Source organism: Cavia porcellus, unplaced genomic scaffold (genome assembly GCF_034190915.1).
Source record: "Cavia porcellus strain 051 isolate PalLab524CR breed Dunkin Hartley unplaced genomic scaffold, mCavPor4.1 scaffold_1, whole genome shotgun sequence".
NCBI classification, from domain to species: domain Eukaryota; kingdom Metazoa; phylum Chordata; class Mammalia; order Rodentia; family Caviidae; genus Cavia; species Cavia porcellus.
The window spans coordinates 194,523,415-194,541,200 of record NW_026947484.1 but is presented as its reverse complement, the minus strand read 5'-3'; the positions used below and the strand labels follow the sequence as shown (position 1 = coordinate 194,541,200).

The following is a 17,786-nucleotide window of genomic DNA, read 5'->3' as shown; positions in this document are numbered from 1 at the left end:
CACCCCTTCAGCCAGGGCCCCGCCTCATTCACTCGAAGCCCCCGCCCACCTCAAGCACACACACCCTTGGCTCCCGCCTACTGTATGCTCCCTCCCCCGCCTTTTCCAAAACTGCGCTCCTTACCTGGAAGCCCGAACTAAAAACCCGGAAAAAGGATCGAGAAATTTCAATGAACACACTGCGCTTGCGCTTGGGAGGGCCGGAAGTTGAAGTAGGAGAGATTCCGCTTCCGTTTCCAGTTTTCCCCTCAGTGTTTGGTTTTCTTCGCGGCCGCCCAAGATGAACCGATTCTTCGGAAAAGCGAAACCCAAGGCTCCGCCGCCCAGCCTGACTGACTGCATTGGCACGGTGAGCATCTGACCATGGATAACAAGACCCAGTGCCTCCCACTCTCCCGACCCCGCCCATTCGCGTCCTCCGGCTGCTACTCTTCTTCCATTCCCTGTATCGGCCCTTTACGTGTCGGCCCTCTCCATCCGCCACCCTCGTCCCTTCATCCCTGTCTCCCAGGTCCTGACACCATAAACCAGGGACCCTCCACCTCATCAGCCCGTTCTTATGTCCATCGCTGTCAGCTCTTCGCCTTAGTCCCCACAGCGCAACCTGCCTGAGGCCCATATTCCGTTTCCCACCTTGTCCAGCCCAATCTCTTACCCGCTCTCCGTCCTCTTCCCTCATCCATATCAAGGCCCTTTCTGTGATACCCTAAATCAACATATCTGAAACTTAGTCCTGAGTCACAGTAACACAGAATTCAAAACCTTGTCCCCCCAGATTAAGCCACCACCCCTACTCTAGGAAATGGCGTTGGTGCCACCGTCTTAGCCTGTGTCCACTGGGCACCTTGTTGGTGAGATCCAGCCTGACCAGGCTGTGATTATCAGGAAATCTCAACTTACCCCAGTGATAAACTTTTTTTCTACTTCACTCTTGAGGAGTACCCGCTAAATCAGAATATGAGGAAAAGAGTAGTTTATGAAAGCTCCCCAGGGAATCACCTTCAACTTCAAGCAAAGCACTGTTTTCCATTCTACACCATAGGCTTTGTTTCTTTCTTCATGTTCCTGTCCTGACTCTTCCCGTGTAACTATAATGCAGTAACTACTACTAAAATTTCCTATTTTCCTTCAAGGTGGACAGCAGGGCAGAATCTATTGATAAGAAGATTTCCCGGCTGGATGCTGAGCTAGTGAAGTACAAGGATCAAATCAAGAAGATGAGAGAGGGTCCTGCAAAGGTAAGGTAGGCAGCGGTTGCTGCAGAAGTACTATGACAGTCTAACCACCTATGGAAATACGGCCTGGTGATAGGGGTTGGTGAAGAATACAAAAGAGATGCAGTCTGTTAAAGAAAAATATGCAGGAAGATGTATCCTTCAGGGAGAAGAGTTTGCAGCCAGATATGAAAGAGAGGTTGGACTTGATTTTTGTGAAGAGAAGGTGCTGATCACATGTTCAGAAGCATGTACATGGGAATGAGCATATTCTACTGAGAAGGTTATAATCTGGAAAGAAGGGTTGGGTAGAGCTCACATACAGTGAGTTGCCAGGTCGGTCAGAATAGGTAGATATTGACTAGTTAATTAGTAGCTTACTGGGAAAAAGTACTGAATTAAGCATGTGGGACCAATATTTTAATGCTATCAATATGACTACCTACTAGCTGTGACCTTGATAAAGTGACTTATTTTCTGCATCTGTTAAGTGGAGCATAATATATATAAGCACAAAGACTAGATGTAGACCATCTAATCTTTTCCAGTTCCATAACTTATTAGCCATGTGAACCAGGGCATTACTGAACTTCAGTTTTCCCATCTGCAAAAGGGTATAATATGGTGCTTTTTTTAGCAGCACATATACAAAAAGGGATACTATGTACTTTATAGTATGAAGATTAAGTGCAGTAATTCATGTGATCTGTGGAGCACCTCATCTATAACATAGTATTCAATGAATACTAGGTATTATTTGAAAGATAGTAATATCTGTTTTTTCTTCCTTATTCGAGGAGACAGATAAAACAATGTATGGAACATTATATAAAGGGAAGGTAGCAGATCTAGTGGCACAGACCAGTAATCCCAGCTCTATGGAAAGTTGAGGCAGGAGGTTCATGAGTTTAGCTCAGACTGGGCAACTTAGCAAGACCTGGTCTCAAAAAATAAAAGATTTGGGATGAACCTTAGTATAAAGGTTTTGGATTCAATCCCCAGTACTGCAAAATAATAGGAAAAGAAAGGTTTTTCTCTTTCACTGCTGGTACGGAATAAAGAACAGAGACAGAAAAACCCATCTAGACTTGAGATAAAAGCCTACATCATAAGGGCCAAGTATTTAGCTCAGCAGCATAAGCGCCTGCTTGGCAAGCACACGAGTTCAGTCCCCAGCACCAAAAAAAAAGAAAAAAAGAAAGAAAAAACAAAGCCTACACCATAGTTAGTAGTCATGAGAATGACATAAAAAGAAAGGGTCAGTTTGAAAGACAGCAGAGTTATTTGAAACTCAGTAGAAGACAACATAGAGGAAAGATGAGTTTGATGTAAAGGTTCTCAGCCAAAAGTAAGAGGTTGCTGGGGTCATATTTAGACATTTCCAAGGTGAGATAAGATTTTAGAATCTAGACTGGGTACAGTGGCACACAGCATTTGGGAGACTGAGACAGGAGGATTGCTGTGAGTTTGAGGCCAAGGGATATATAACGAGTTCAAAGCCAGCCTGAAATGTGGAGCAAAACTCCAAAAAAAAAGGATTGAAGAGGCTGGGCATGTTAAAGATGGGCTCAGATGGGCTCTAGAAGTGGAAATATGTATTATGAAAAGAAAAAGTGGGTCAGGACACTGAAATGTGGGATGGAAGGACAGACAGGAGTTAAGGCTTCATCCAAGACATCTGTGCTTAGTAGAGAAAGAACAGAAGCCACTATGTCTGTTACTTTGAAAAAGAAACCAGTAGGCATGTAAGTTTAAGGATATAGGAGATTTCTTTTACTATGTGTATGTTTTCTACTTTAGTAAAAAATTTGAATCTGTTTTTCTCCTCAGAATATGGTCAAGCAGAAAGCCTTGCGAGTTTTAAAACAAAAGCGAATGTAAGTTATGTGAATGATCTCCTTACTTCTAGCAGCTTTAACTAAAGGAAAACCCATCAGTTTTTCATACTGCTTTCTAAGCATTCTTGATAAGATTAAAAATGTTCATTAACATATAACTACATGCAGTTAGTTGACTTTTCCTCACCCTAAACATTTACAGCAACATCTGTGGTAGCATTGTCTATCTAATTAAAATCTTTTGCTATGATGGAGATGTTTTATATCTGTATGTCCAAACCAGTAGCTATTAGCTTCATGTGGCTATTGGGCACTAAAGTGTGGTTAGCATGACTAAGGAACTGAAATTTTATTTTATTTCTTTAATTTTAATTTATGTTTAAGTGGCAAAAATGCTTAGTGACTGTTATTTTGGATTGACCAGATCTAAAGGGTTTAGTTCTTTTATTACTTACCTAGTGTACTCTTTCTGGTTTTATTTGTAAAAGAATATTTATTCATTCTCATAAGAGTGAATTTTTTAAAAAATTACATTGCTGAGGCTTCTTGTGTGCTAGACAAGTGTTATACCACTGAGCTGCACCTCCCCAACCTTTTTGTTGAAATGGGCATGTGTAGTCCGGGGCTGGCTGTGATCCTCCTGTTTCAACTTTCTAGATGAGAACTTAAGAGGTGTGTGCCACCATACCTAGCTCACTTCAGCCCTTTGATTTTGGGACAAGGTCCTGTCAAGTTGCCCAGGCTGGTCTTAAACTTGTGACTCTCCTGCCTCAGCATCCCATGTAGCTAGAAGTACAGGTGTTGCTGACATTCCTGGCTTCACCAGAATAGATTTAAGGGGCCTTAATTTGTTTTAGGTGACCCATGTCCCAGTGTTGAGAGAAGCCAAGTAATTTGTTTAGCGCTGAACCTTGAGAACCTCTTAGCTGATGAGATCATCTGCAGGGTTTTGAAGGTCAAGCTTAATCAGCTAATATGGAACCCAAAAAAACTGGCTTTCTGTATTCAATTTTTAAGGGGCTTTTTATTATATATCAGGTATCATCTTCCTTTAGTTTTTATCACAGTGGAAAAAGAAATCAGGCCTGTTGTGAGAGTGTGGCAAAAGTAATAATCTTACTTGGTGTCACTGCAGTTTTTAAATGTTTTTTATTATGAAAGACATTACAAAATATAAAAAAAGAATGCAAGCTCATTGTAGAAATTTGGAAAATATATAAACATAAACAGAAGAAAAACTTCAGAATAACCTTTAAAATACCAATTTCTTACAGTTTCATTTCTCTGATTATGTACACGTATAATACATATATATGTGTCCATCTTAGAGAAGAACTTAAATTATAGTATATCTACTAATATGCAAGTCATTCTTTCCATTTAATGTTTGTTTGTTTGGTTTGGGTTTTGTTTAGTTTTTATTTTTAGTGTTTTTCAGGGCTGGTTCTCACTGTGTAGTTCAGACTGGCCTTGAACTCACTATGTAAGCAAGGCTGGCCTCGAACTCCTGGTGATCCTCCTGCCTCGGCCTCCAGAGTGCTGGGATGATAAGTGTACACCACCACATCCGACTTTGCATTTAATTTTATATTTTGAGCATTTTCGTGTCCTTGTGGTTATTCTGTAGAATCTTTACACTTTCTAACAAAACAATACCATTTGGCTACATTACGAATTTACCATTTTCCTTCTGATTAGGTAGTGAGATGGTTTCTAAATATTGTGTAAGGACCATAGTGATATCATCTTTGAGGCAGTATTATGATTTAATATAAAACTTTGTGGGTTTTTTTTGTTGTTTTTTTTGTTTTTTGTCTTTTTCGTGACTGCCTGCTTGCAAGGCAGGCGCTTATGCTGCTGAGCTAAATCCCCAGCCCAACTTTGTGTTTTTTTAATTTTAATTTTTATTTTTGTTTTTTGGTTCTGGGAATTAAACTCAGGGTCTCACACTTGACAGGCAGGTGCTGTGCCACTGAGCTATATCCCCAGCCCAAAACTTTGTTTTAAAGAACATATTTTAAGCACAAAACATGTAAAGATTTATGAAGATGTGGGCTGGGCATAGTAGTTCACACATATAATCCTAGCACTCAGGAAAATGAGGCAAGATGATCAAGAGTTAGAGACCAGCATAGATGACTTAAGCAAGACCTTGTCTCTGAACAAGGAAGGTGTGGCAAGGTGGTACATGCCTGTAAATCCCAGTACTGGGGGGGGGGGGCCCCTGAGGCAGAAGAATTACAAATTCCAGGCCAGACTGAGCAATTTAGCAACTTAGAGAGATACACTCTCAAAATAAATAAAAGTACTGGGAATATAGCCTTCTGCAAGTCCTTGGTTAAATCCCTAGTGCTAGGGAAAAATATTGGGTATGATGCCACATGCCTGTAATACCAGCACTCAGGGAAGCTGAAGCAGTAAGATCACAAGTTCTAGCCTAGTCTTAGCAACTTAGATCCTGTCTCAAAATGAAGAATTTTAAAAAGGGTTGGTATGTAAGTTCGTGTGAAGGCTATACACTCCCCAGTGCCACATAGGGGAGTCATTGTATAAGGGTGTAGTTCAGTAATAAGAGTACTTGCCTAGTATCATAAGACCCTGGGTTCAGTTCCTAGTCACACTCACACACACACACAAAGATAAATAGCAACATAGGGAAAAGTAAGTAGTATGATTTTAGGTAGAGAGCAATAGTGTTTAAAACTAAATGCAGAGAAAAAAGACAAGAGACTGAGAGGAATTAATTGTTAAGAATTTTGATGATTTTATGAAAATTCTATTTAGCATTAAGAGTGCTTTCTTCCCGAAGATGTCTGTCTGGTTCATGTTTACCATTTACCATTTACAACTCTTAAAAGGTATGAACAGCAGCGGGACAATCTTGCCCAACAGTCCTTTAACATGGAACAGGCCAATTACACCATCCAGTCATTGAAGGACACCAAGACCACGGTATCCCAAAGCACTTTTTTCCTTTTTTTCCCCCCCATGTTTGTACTTTTCATGTTTTCTAAAGTTTAACCAACATGAGTTCTTTGGACATTGTGTTTTCTTTTTTCCATTTTTTCTTTTTTAGGTGGATGCTATGAAACAGGGAGTAAAAGAAATGAAGAAAGCATACAAGGAAGTGAAAATTGACCAGATTGAGGTGAGATATATGCTAGTTTGTGCAAGAATATGTGCACTACTTTCTGAAAGGATCCAAGTGAATGTATATGTGATGAAAGAATGCAGGAGAAGGATTGCGTCTCAGGCCGCCATTTACTAGTATAGCTTTAAGAAGGGTTCCCAGAGGTCTCACTTTGCTCCTTGTTAGTGCAAAGATCCTGATCCCACATCCTGTATAGTGATATGCAGATGAAATAAATGAGCTAGTGTACCTACACTATTTTAAATAATGTGCAAAATGCAGTGCTTGGCACATAGTAAGTACCCAGTAGTTACTTCTAACTCAGATGAGCTTTAGTTTGTTTCCTCAACTAATATTGCTGCCTCTCTCCAGTGTTGCCAAACTGTTAAATGAAGATATGTCTGTAAAGCACTTCCCACAGTGCATTAGCCAGTTTCTTGTAACTGAGACACAATACTCAACACTCACAACTTAAAGCAGAACAGGAAATAGCACCAGAGAGGAATGAGGGAGATTGTACATAGTACCCAAGGTTGTGCTTCCATGGCCTACCCAGACACACCCAGAGGTGTGCTTTATTAATCTGTTGATTTCATAATTGAGTTAAGTTAATGTATCAGGGTTAATGCTTACAAATTCTGGCATTGAGTGGTGACCTTTTCTAGTAATTCTTTTTATATTTATATTTCAATAATATTCTTTAAAATTAGTGTTTCTTTTTAAGATTAGATTTTGGCAGGAAAGTGAGCCCTAAGATCCTGGCTGATCTCACCTGTAAGGTGAACAGCCAGATGGCAAGCAGGAGCAGTGGTAACCAGTCCGGGGGAAGGACGCTTCCTTTGTTCATGTATATTAGTGCCCTTTACCTCTGGTCTCTGACTAAAATGTCTCTTTGAGGGCAGAGACTTGATTTTGTTCACTTTTCTATCCTTAGTGCCTAGAGATGCCTGGCCATGGTTGGTACTGAGGAAGTATTCTTTGCTTAATGAGTGGATGAGTGAGAGACACAGGGAATAGAGCAGCACTGCCTTCCTCAAGCAGTGTTTGTTGAGTGAGTAGTTCTGCTGTCCTAGCTACCTTACTGGTTCCGCACAGGTGTTCTCTGGCAGTGTGAAGGCTTTCATTTTTCTCTGTTGAATTTGTTTTTACCACGTGTCCTTAGACTGCTCAGTGGTCTGCAGGTCTGTTTACATGGAGTTAAGCTTCATGTCTTTCAGGAGAGTTGCTAAAAAAAATATCCTATGTATGCTTGATCTATTTGGTAATAAAATACAAAATGCAATTTTGTTTTTTTAGTCTTAGGGCTCTTTTGTGTTTTATTTGAAGCTATTTAATATGAACAAAAGAGGGGACTGGGGATTTAGTTCAGCGGCATAAGCGCCTACCTTGCAAGTGTGCCGTTGTGAGTTCGATCCCTGGTACCAATAAAAATGAAAAAGGAAAAAAAAATGAACAAAAGAAAACTGTGGTCATTCTGGTTACTTTGTATGCTCTCTACCTTTCACCTGTAGCTTTTTATCAGTTTCCCTAATTACCCTTTTTCTGTCCCCTAATAGATGGCCAGTGTGATAGGTGGAAAGCTTGTTTAACTCCTTTGGTATATATGTGCATGTACCTTGTAACCAGGCTACATATTTTGAATTTTTCTGTTAGATTTATTTTTCTAAAATACTTTATTTGTAAAATGTTTTCTTTGTTTTATAGGATTTTCCCCCTTTTTTGTGGAGATGGGGATCAAACATAGGGTCCTACACATGCTAGAAAGTGCTGTACCACTGAGCTACATGCCCAGCCTATATAGTTGTGGTTTTTTATTTTGCCTTTATGTGTGTGGCTCCGTCTTTCTTCTTTTTATTTTTTAGTTTCTGCATATCAGTTCATCATTTTTTTTAGCTTAGTGTGTGTGCTTATATGATATTGACTTACCTGAATTTGAAGACAGGTTAACTTGACAGTTCTTTGTGTGATAATTTTTGTGTATGTCTCTGCTATAGTATACTACTAGAAGTCTTATTTATAGGTGATTTGGGCAGATTTCTCTTGATATGTAATAGTATAATACAAACTTAACTTGATTAGCTCATTCTGTGTTATTATTTTTGCCTTTTAATTATTGCTATCCTAGTGCTTCTCTGTTTAGCAGACTTAACTATGTAGTGTGTTCACTTAGCACTTGGAAGCATAGAAAAGCAAAGATTTTTATTTTTAAGTTTTTCTTCTCCATTTTGCTTTCTATGCTTTTCACTTTTATATGGAAAAACAAGCCAAGAGGCCAGGAAGGGATTTCAGATGCCTTGCACGACTGTAGAAATTAAAGGATAAGTGGTACTGATTTGGACCTTGCGCATGATCAACATCAGTCTGTACCCTTCTGTGTGGAATGCAGCGTTATTCTGTATATCTTCATCACAGTAAATACAATATTAGGTGATTACTGCTTCTATATATAATTTTTTAAACAGGGGATATGCATGTTTATTGCTAGTGTAAGTTGATGCAGTCCATTTCTCTTTTTTTTATGAGTACACATTCACAGTACATAATGTTTGCATTCCTTGTGGGGAGTTAGTACATGTATGCAACACATTGTAATTTCCTTTTCACCCTCTTCCCCACCTGTCCCGCCCCCTGCTCTTCTCTCTGTTCCTCTCCCCTCTTCCCCTTCCTTACCTCTCCTCTCCCCTCTTTTTGTCTCCCTTCTCCTCCCCTTCTTTTTCCCTCCCCTCTCGCCTCCCCTCCTCCTCTTTTATTTGGTTTTGGTTTTGTGAGACAGGGTCTTGCTATGTGTAGATGAGTTCAGTATGTAGCCCAGGCTGGCCTTGAACTCATAGTGATCCTCCTGCCCCAGCCTCCTGAGTGCTGTGATTACAAGTGTGCTCTACCACACCTAGCAACCTATCTCCATTCAATCCCCTTTCCTTTTGAGAAAGCTCTATCTCCATACTTCCTATGATGTGTCTTTTAGTTTGCTTTTTATTTATACCTTGGGCTTCTCATGTAAGAGAAATAATGCAATATTTAAGCTTGCGTGTCTGATTTATTTCATTTAACATTATGATCTCTTAAGTCCCTACACTAATCCTACAAATGAGGAAATTAACTTCTCATTAAGTTATGCAAAATTTGAACTTCAAGGCCAAGAATTTAGCTCAGCAGCCTGAGTACCTGGCAGGTGTGAGGTTGTAGGTTCGATCCCTGGTACCAAATAATAATAATAATAATAACCTGAACTTGAGTATTTCTGACTTCACAGACTGTGCTCCTGACCATTTTGTCCTCTGCCATTCTTATGTTAAGTCATTTCTCAGGTTGGTTTTACACTGTTTCCTGCCATATGATAGTTTCCCCATTACGCACGAGTAAATAATTAACAGGTGTTTATTTCCTTAGCCAATTTTTTTTTTCACCAGCCTAGTCTCAGAGAGTAAGCCTTTCTGATTCCATTTCGGTTTCTTCCTTCAAAGTGGCCCAGTGCGAGATTTTTACCTTCCCCCTGTTTCTGCTCTTAAATTAAGTTTTAGTCTGACTTAAGTAATTCTACTTGTCTCCATTATTTCTCTTTTACTTAACTAGAAAATTGTTGATAGTTTTAGGAGTTTCTTGATTTAATGTTATAAGTAAAACTCTCTAATAGCAGAGAGCTGATGGACATCTATTTTCTAAATAGGTCTTTGGATTTTTATGCTGTGTTTTGTTTGTTTGTTTTGGGGGTTTTTTTTGAGACAAGCTCTTGCTCAGTAGTTGAACTCCCTATGCAGCGCAAGCTGGCCTTGAACTCACAACAATCCCACTGATTCAGTCTTCAGAGTGCTGGTATTTTAGGCATGCGCCACCACACCCAGTTTGGTCTTTGGGTTTTTATTGTATATCTTTAAAATCAAATATGTGATCACCAATTCTGATTTGTTTGTTTGTTTGTTTGTTCGCCTATTTTAAAAAGAATTTTTTTGAGCCAGGGTATCACTATGCAGTTCAGGCTGACCTTGAATTCACTATGTTGCCCAGGCTAGCATTGAATTCATGGTAATTCACCTGCCTCAGTGTCCAAGTGCTGGGATTACAGGTGTGCACCACCATGCCAGTAGTTTTTAAGTTCACGTTTTTACCACCAAAATAGAAGAGGGATTCTAATGGTAACATTCACAGTCATTGTTAGGAAATCATCTGGGCCTGTGATTTTTGATATTTTATTTTCTTTGCAGTGCTGGAACTCAAACCCAAGCCTAACTAGCTTGACACATGTTAAGCAATACCCTACCACTAAACTATACCCTTAGATGTTAAGTAATTCTTTAAGAATTCTTTGTAATACTTTTACTAGGAGAGCCATTCCAGAGGAGGCGGTGTGGCTCAGCGATAGAGCATGTGCTTAGCATGCATAATACCCTGGGTTCATTCCCAGCACTGAACAAACAAACAACAAAATAAAGGGCATTCAGGAGTTATTCAGACCCATCCTTTAGAAGAATATTCAGTCCTCAGCGGCATAAGCTCCTGCCTTGCAAGCAGACAGTTGTGAGTTCGATCCCCGGTACCGATAAAAAGGAAAAAGACAAAAGAAAAAAAAAAAAAGAAGAAGAAGAATATTCAGTCATTGACTAGTAGCAGCTGGTAGGCAAGGACTGGGGTTAGTGAGGTAAACTCATGGTTGTTGAGAATTGAGTATGTGCTTGCACTTTATGTACATTTTTTAAAAATAGCTAATTTCTAAGGTTCAAAGGAGAATATAAGGGAAAAGGATAATTAAAAGACAATGGTATATGGGGCTGGGGATTTAGCTCAGCGGCATAAGTACCTGCCTTGCAAGCAGGCAGTCGTGAGTTCGATCCCTGGTATCGATAAAAATGAAAAAGACAAAAAAAAAAGACAATGGTATAAAAAAATGAGTGGAAATCATCATATTTCTATAGGATTTACAAGACCAACTAGAGGATATGATGGAAGATGCAAATGAAATTCAAGAAGCACTGAGTCGCAGTTACGGCACCCCAGAATTAGATGAAGATGACTTAGAAGCAGGTAAGTTATGAGAAAAGGGGTGTATGTTTAGTTTTAGAGTTTGAAAGTAACAATTGCATGAGGTCTTTTCCCAAATGCTAGTGAAAATTACTACCCAGATTCCCTGAGACTTAGTTTTCAGTAGTCTTTGGGCACAGAGCCTATGAACCAGCTCCATCATACTTACAGACTCCATTAGCAACTCTGAATTACGCTCAACATGGTCTTTCCTTGCTGGTTTCTTTTTAATTTTATTCTCCCTATTTTCTTATTCAGAGTCTTATCCCTAAGATGAGCAAAACAAATTAAGAAACACTAATTGGTAAATAGTTAGTGTATATCTTTACTATATGGCAGGCTCTGTGCTAGGTGCTAGGGATTTAGCATTGAAAAAAGTAAATGTGGGCTAGATATGATGGCACATGCCTGTAATCCCAGTACTTGGGAAGCTGAGGCAGGAGGATTGCCACTGAGCTCCAGGCCAACCTGGCCTACATAGTGACTTCAAAACAAGCCAGAAGTACATAGCAAAACCCCATCTCAAAACATTAAAAAAGATTCATGCATTTATATAACTTGTAGCAGTGAGAAGAATATAAACTACTTGCATCAAGTAATTATTTAACTATAAGAATACACACTATTGGATTACTTGGAACACAGTAATCCAGAGGAATCCCCCTAGCATTCGAATCAAACCTACTTAGCACTGAAGCATAGGCAGGGGCCTGAAGGATGAGGAGGGTTACTGGTATTACTGGTTTTCCCAGTTTAGTATTTCTGTTGGCTGCAGCAAATCATTTAGCAAAATTTTTAGAGAAGGTTCTTGGTTGATACACTTTTTAACCCTTAGGTATCTTAAGAATGTCTTCCAGTTGCCTTCATACATAAATACTAACTTGGCAGAATAAATAATTCTTGATTCAAAATTATTTATCCTTAAAACTCTGCATATGTCATTTCATTGTCTTCTGGTGTTTAGAATTGCAAGAGAAAAGTCTGAAGTCAGATTTTTGCCCCTTTATAGCAAACCTGCTTTCTCTGTGTGATACTTTCCTCCTTGAAATTGAAAAATGTGTCAAGGATATAAGCAGGTGTTGTTTTCTTTTCATTGAATTTTAAAGGTATATTGTGAGCCTTCTTCATTTGGAAACCTACTTCATTCTTCAACTCTGGAAAATTATCTCCAATTAGTTCAGGTTAATTCACTTTTTCCTCTGTTTCAGGTATTCCTATTAGGCATAGATTGTATATCCTGGACAGGTTCTTTTCTCCTCATCTTAATTTCTTTGGTTTTTTCCTCTTCATTCTGTGAGAATTTCTCTTGTTTTTCATTTACTTTAGCAGTTTTACCTTGTATCCAGCTCTGCTTATATGCTTCTTTCAAATGAAAGATCTTTTCCAGACACCACCAGCTCTATGATTAAGGCCACATGGATAATGAACTCTCTTACAAGATGTTCAGTACTTCTTAGATGATTACTATAGACTAGTACATCAATACCAGAGGAGATTGATTACTTAACTCTTCTTCTGAACTATGTTCTTACAGTCTTTTCAACAGCTCTCCACAATGAAGTCCAAATACATGGTCTTCTCAAGTACTGAAGTGGAAGAACCTGTGGAGTTATTCCCACAGCCTGATTTCATGCAAAGATTTTTGCAAGTCCATCAGTAATGAAAGAGAATTAAATTGACTGATTGATTGATTAATTGATTGAGAGAGGCAGGGTCTTGGTTTATAATTGAGGCTGGCCTTGAACTCATATTGCCCAGTCTGGCCTCAAAATCCACAATCCACCTGCTCTAGCCTCCTAAGTGGTGGGATTACAGACATAGGCCACTGTAGCCAGCTCTTAGGGTAAAAATGTTAAGGTTTGAATTGGCTAACTCACAACCATAATCTCATCAAGACCAGGACCGTATACATCTGACTGATTTGGTTTTGGCTTTGATTTTGAGGCAGTATCTCACTGTGTCATTCAGGCTTGCTTTGAACTCACTATGTAGCGCAGGCTGGCCTCGAACTTACAGCAGTGCTCATGCCCTGCCTCCCAAGTGCTGAGATTATAAATTTTATGTACCTTGAAATTTTCTTAAATGATTATTTTTAATTTTGAAAATAGAAGTTAATCTTTTCCCCTCTGTATTTGTTTTTATTTTATTAGAAATAATTTGGCTAATATTGTCTGCCAGATTTCTTGCTTATGTATTTTTTGCAATGTTGACACATTAGTCATGTTCTCATCACCAGAACAAAATACCTGAAACTTAAAAGTTTATTGGAGAAGTCTATTTTGGCTCATGGTTTTGGAGGATTCCCGTCCATGGTTGGCTAGTTTCAAGGCGGAAGCATCATGGTAGAAGGCCATGAGGGAGGGCATGTGGCAATGGCAGAAAGCAAAGAAAGAAAGAATAGAGGAGCCTGGGACAAGAACACCCTTCCAGTGATACTCCCCGTGGCCTGACTGCACTTGGGCCCCATCTCCTACTAGCACAACCAGCTATGATTATGAATGGATTAATCTACTGATAGTATAGTGCAGCAAGAATCAGTTGCCTTCCAAAAACCCCACTTCTAGACATAGAGGCTTTTGGGAAACATTTTATATCTAAACCATTACAGTTGACTATTTTAATTTCAGAGTTGGATGCTCTGGGTGATGAGCTTCTGGCTGATGAAGACAGTTCTTACTTGGATGAAGCAGCTTCTGCTCCTGCAATACCAGAAGGTGTTCCCACTGACACTAAAAACAAGGTGAGCATCTTTTCTGCTTTTACTTATTTATTTATTTATTTATTTATTTTTAATTGGTACTGGGGATCGAACTCACGACCACGCGCTTGTAAGACAGGCGCTTATGCCGCTGAGCTAAATCCCCAGCCCCTTCTGCTTATATTTATATACAATTTGGTGAAGGTTTTATGCCCACCAGTCTTACATTGTGAGAATCTAAAAGGTAGTATTATGTTAGAACAGGAAAGTCAGTCCTGGGCATTATTTTGGGAGACTTTGTTTTTTGTTTTTTTTTTTTTTTGTCTTTTTGAGACAGGGTCTCACTATGCAGTTCAGGCTGACCTTGAGGTCACTTTGTAGCCCAGGCTGGTCTCGAACTTGAAACAATTCTCCTGCTTCAGCCTCCCGAGGGCTGAGATTACAAGCGTGCACCACCACACCCAGCAATTTTGGAAGCCTTTGGAAGCTCAGTTTTTCTTGTTGTTAATGATGAACAGGCTATATGCAAAGAGTCACTGAGATTCAGTGACTTTCCACAGCGATGAGTTTTATCATGTGTATACAGTGACCCTTGTGAGTTGGCACTGGGTGCCGTTTAGAGTTGAGATGTTTCTGGGGAAGCATCAGTAGCATGTGCATGTGCCTCGCAGGGTGGCAGTGTAAGAGAAAGTCCTGCTCTTCAGATTCATTATCTAATTGTTGGGTGGTTATTTGAAAAACTGGAAACTAGTGATTTAAGTGTAAAACTTAATGTGGAGCTGAGTGTGGTGGCACATGATTGTAATTCCAGTACTTGGGAGCACAGGCAAGAGGGTCACCACAAGTTTAAGGCAGCCTGGGTGACAGAGTGAGTTCAAGGCCAGCCCTCTGTTTCAAAGACACGAAAACCTTATTGTAGAAAGACTAAACTCTGGAACTATGACAACATCACTTAACTGTTTTGAGCTTTTCTGTCCTCACATGTGTAAGATGCAGATCACCACAGGTAGCTCATATAATTAAATTGTACAGGCAATTTAGATGTATGTGAAGGACTTCACAAATGTAAAGTCCTATCCACGCTGAGCACTGTGCCACATCCCTATAGTCCCAGCATTCAGGAGGCTGAGGCAAAAAGATTGCTATGAGTTTGGGGCCGGTCTGGGCTCCATAGTGAGCTTAAGGCCAGCCTAAACAACATAGCCAACACTGTGTCAAAAACCAACGAATAAGAGCTCTGTCCAGATCTATAAGTAGATTCTGCTGCTTATAAAATTCATTTATAAAATATAAAATTCATTTACTCCATACTAGTTGCTAGAATAATGTGTCATTCTTTTCCTTTTTTTTTTTTTTTTTTGGTCTTTTTCCTTTTTATTGGTACCAGGGATTGAACTCACAACTGCCTGCTTGCAAGGCAGGTGCTTATGCCACTGAGCTAAATCCCCAGCTGTCATTCTTTTCCTGGTGCCACCAAATGTTTAGCCCTGGTGGCTGTCTAATCTCTTGATTATACAAATTAAGAGATTAATATAGTTGGCAGAATATTTGTCCTGTTCAGTGCCTTTATTCACTGTATAATTCTTTGTAAAGCTTATTTTTATTCACTTATTTTTGGTTTTTTGAGACAGAGTTTTGCTTTGTAGTCCAGGCTGGCCCCAAACTCACTGCAATCTTCCTGCTTCAGCCTCCTGAATGCTGGGATTACAGGCATTCATCACTTCACCTGGCACTGTGTGATTTTAAGCAAATTAAGAATTTATAGCTTCTCTCAAAATCTCATCAGTTTCTCTTATCCATAAATGGCTCCTGAGACTGTGTAGCCTCTACTATTATGTTCCTTTTTTCTCCTTTGAGCCTGGGATTCTCTCTGTTGCCTACCTACATTATTCCACCCCTACCACCACCTCTGCTGTGTGGCTGTTTCAAGATTCCAGGGGCACAGGTTGCCTGTCTGTCTGTCTCTGTCTCTGTCTCTGTCTCTGTCTCTGTCTCTGTCTGTCTCTGTCTCTCTCTCTCTCTCTCTCTCTCTCTCTCTCTCTCTCTCTCTCAAGTTGCTTTTTGTCAGCATTCCTGAAATACACTTTTATCAATGCTGGGGACTGAGCCCCAGGCTTCATGAGTGGGAAGGCACATCGCCAGCTCTACAGCTTATCTTTTAATTCTACAGTAGCAAATCTCTCAAGCATCTTTGTCATTTCTACTTTTAGGAGGTCACAGATTTTCAAGATAAAGATGCTAAGAGATAGGTTTTCTTAATTAATAGTGGTGTCACTGCCTATGATTTTGTAGTAAAGCATGATTGGGGTTGACTGCCTATTCTACAGCATTAGCTTTTCAAGGATTTGAAGACTGAAAAAGGTATTTGTCCTTATTAAAGAACATAGTGAAAATATGAATCTAAAGGATATAGTAACTCCTCAGCCTTTCCTCCTTGACCCTTCCAACCTCCCTTTTCTCTGTTTTGTTTTTTGTATTTTTGTTTTTGAGCTAGGGTCTCATTATGTTGCCCAGGCTGATCTCAAATTGCCAGGCTCACGGGAGCATCCTGCCCCAGGTTCCCTGATAGTTGGCACTTTAGGTGCATGCCACTATGCCTGGTTTCTTTTCCTGATAAGATTTCTGTTTACATATCTAATTCCTCCACTTTTACCCTGCAAAGGATTACTCTTTTGATTCTTTTGTTTCTGGATTCATTGTGTCTCCCTTTATCTTACATGATGAAGTTCATTATCTTTTGAGTAAGGTTTTGGTTTTGATTAACTTGGGAATTGTGATTACTAAATGTATTTGCTTTTCAGTGTTGAGGATTACATCCCCAACTCCTGTAACTTTTAATCAAGTGAAAAATAGTGGCACTAAACATTGATTCCTTTTCACAGGATGGAGTCCTGGTGGATGAATTCGGATTGCCACAGATCCCTGCTTCATAGACTTGCATCATTCAAGTTTATCATGTAAAATACACACATTCTTGAGACTAGGAAATATTTCCAAATTTCAACAGATTGTGGTTTCTTTCCTTTCTTTGAAGGAAAGGTTAATTATATAGCTCTTTCTTTTTTTCCATTAAGAAACTCATTGCTTGGGGGAAGGTTTCTTTGTACTGAAATTTGATTCTTTTTCTCTAATGAAAGACTAGCTTAAAAGAATCTTTGACTTTGACTTGTTTTCATTCATTAATAATAAAATCAAGGAGACAAGAATGTTTAATAAGTTCTATGACAGTATAACTACAGTTTCAGTGTGACCTCCATAAATTGATAATTTAAAAGATGAGGCTTTGAGACTGTTCATACTATGTTTTAATACCATTTTCTATTGTGGTATTATAGTGGCTTAATGATGGAATTTTGATAGATTTTGTGTTGTCTTGTGAGCAATTACTGTGTCCAGTATTGGAATGGAATTGTCACTGCTGTATCATGAGTGAATATTTTAATTCTATGGTTTCTTCAGTATTATAGTCTGACTTGTAATCAATAATATTTCTTGATATTTAATGTATAGGACATTTATTTATACTCAATAAATATTTTTCAAAAGGATATACTTTAATATCACTTCAGCCTAAAACTTCCACTACATAAACCAAATTTAACCAATAGCATTGTGCTATATAGGAAAGGGTAAGTAGTCTGGCATGGTGGTACATACATGTCATCTGAGAATGTGGCAGGCTAAAAATAGGGGGTTGCAGTTTGACCCCAACCTGGGCAACTTAATAATACCCCCTGTCTTGGTTACTTTTCTTATTGCTGAGACAAAACACCCAACATCCAAAGTTAAAGGAAGATAGGTTTATTTTGTTTCACTGTTTGTAGAAGTTTCAGTCCATAATCTGTTGGTGCATGGCAGAGGGCCACTGCAGAGGAGAAACAGCTCATGGC

General features: G+C 39.2%; 1 protein-coding gene across 1 annotated transcript; it reads left to right on the top strand.

The window, feature by feature from the left end:
- Positions 1-123: 123 nt before the first annotated feature.
- Chmp5 (charged multivesicular body protein 5) lies at positions 124-17,444 on the top strand. The gene is made up of 8 exons (XM_003470830.5): positions 124-349; positions 1,134-1,238; positions 3,045-3,091; positions 5,911-6,004; positions 6,129-6,200; positions 11,093-11,201; positions 13,826-13,938; positions 16,779-17,444. Exons 1-8 carry the CDS (start codon positions 281-283, stop codon positions 16,827-16,829), a joined length of 660 nt encoding a protein of 219 aa, XP_003470878.1. The 5' UTR covers positions 124-280; the 3' UTR covers positions 16,830-17,444.
- The last annotated feature ends 342 nt before the right edge of the window (positions 17,445-17,786 follow it).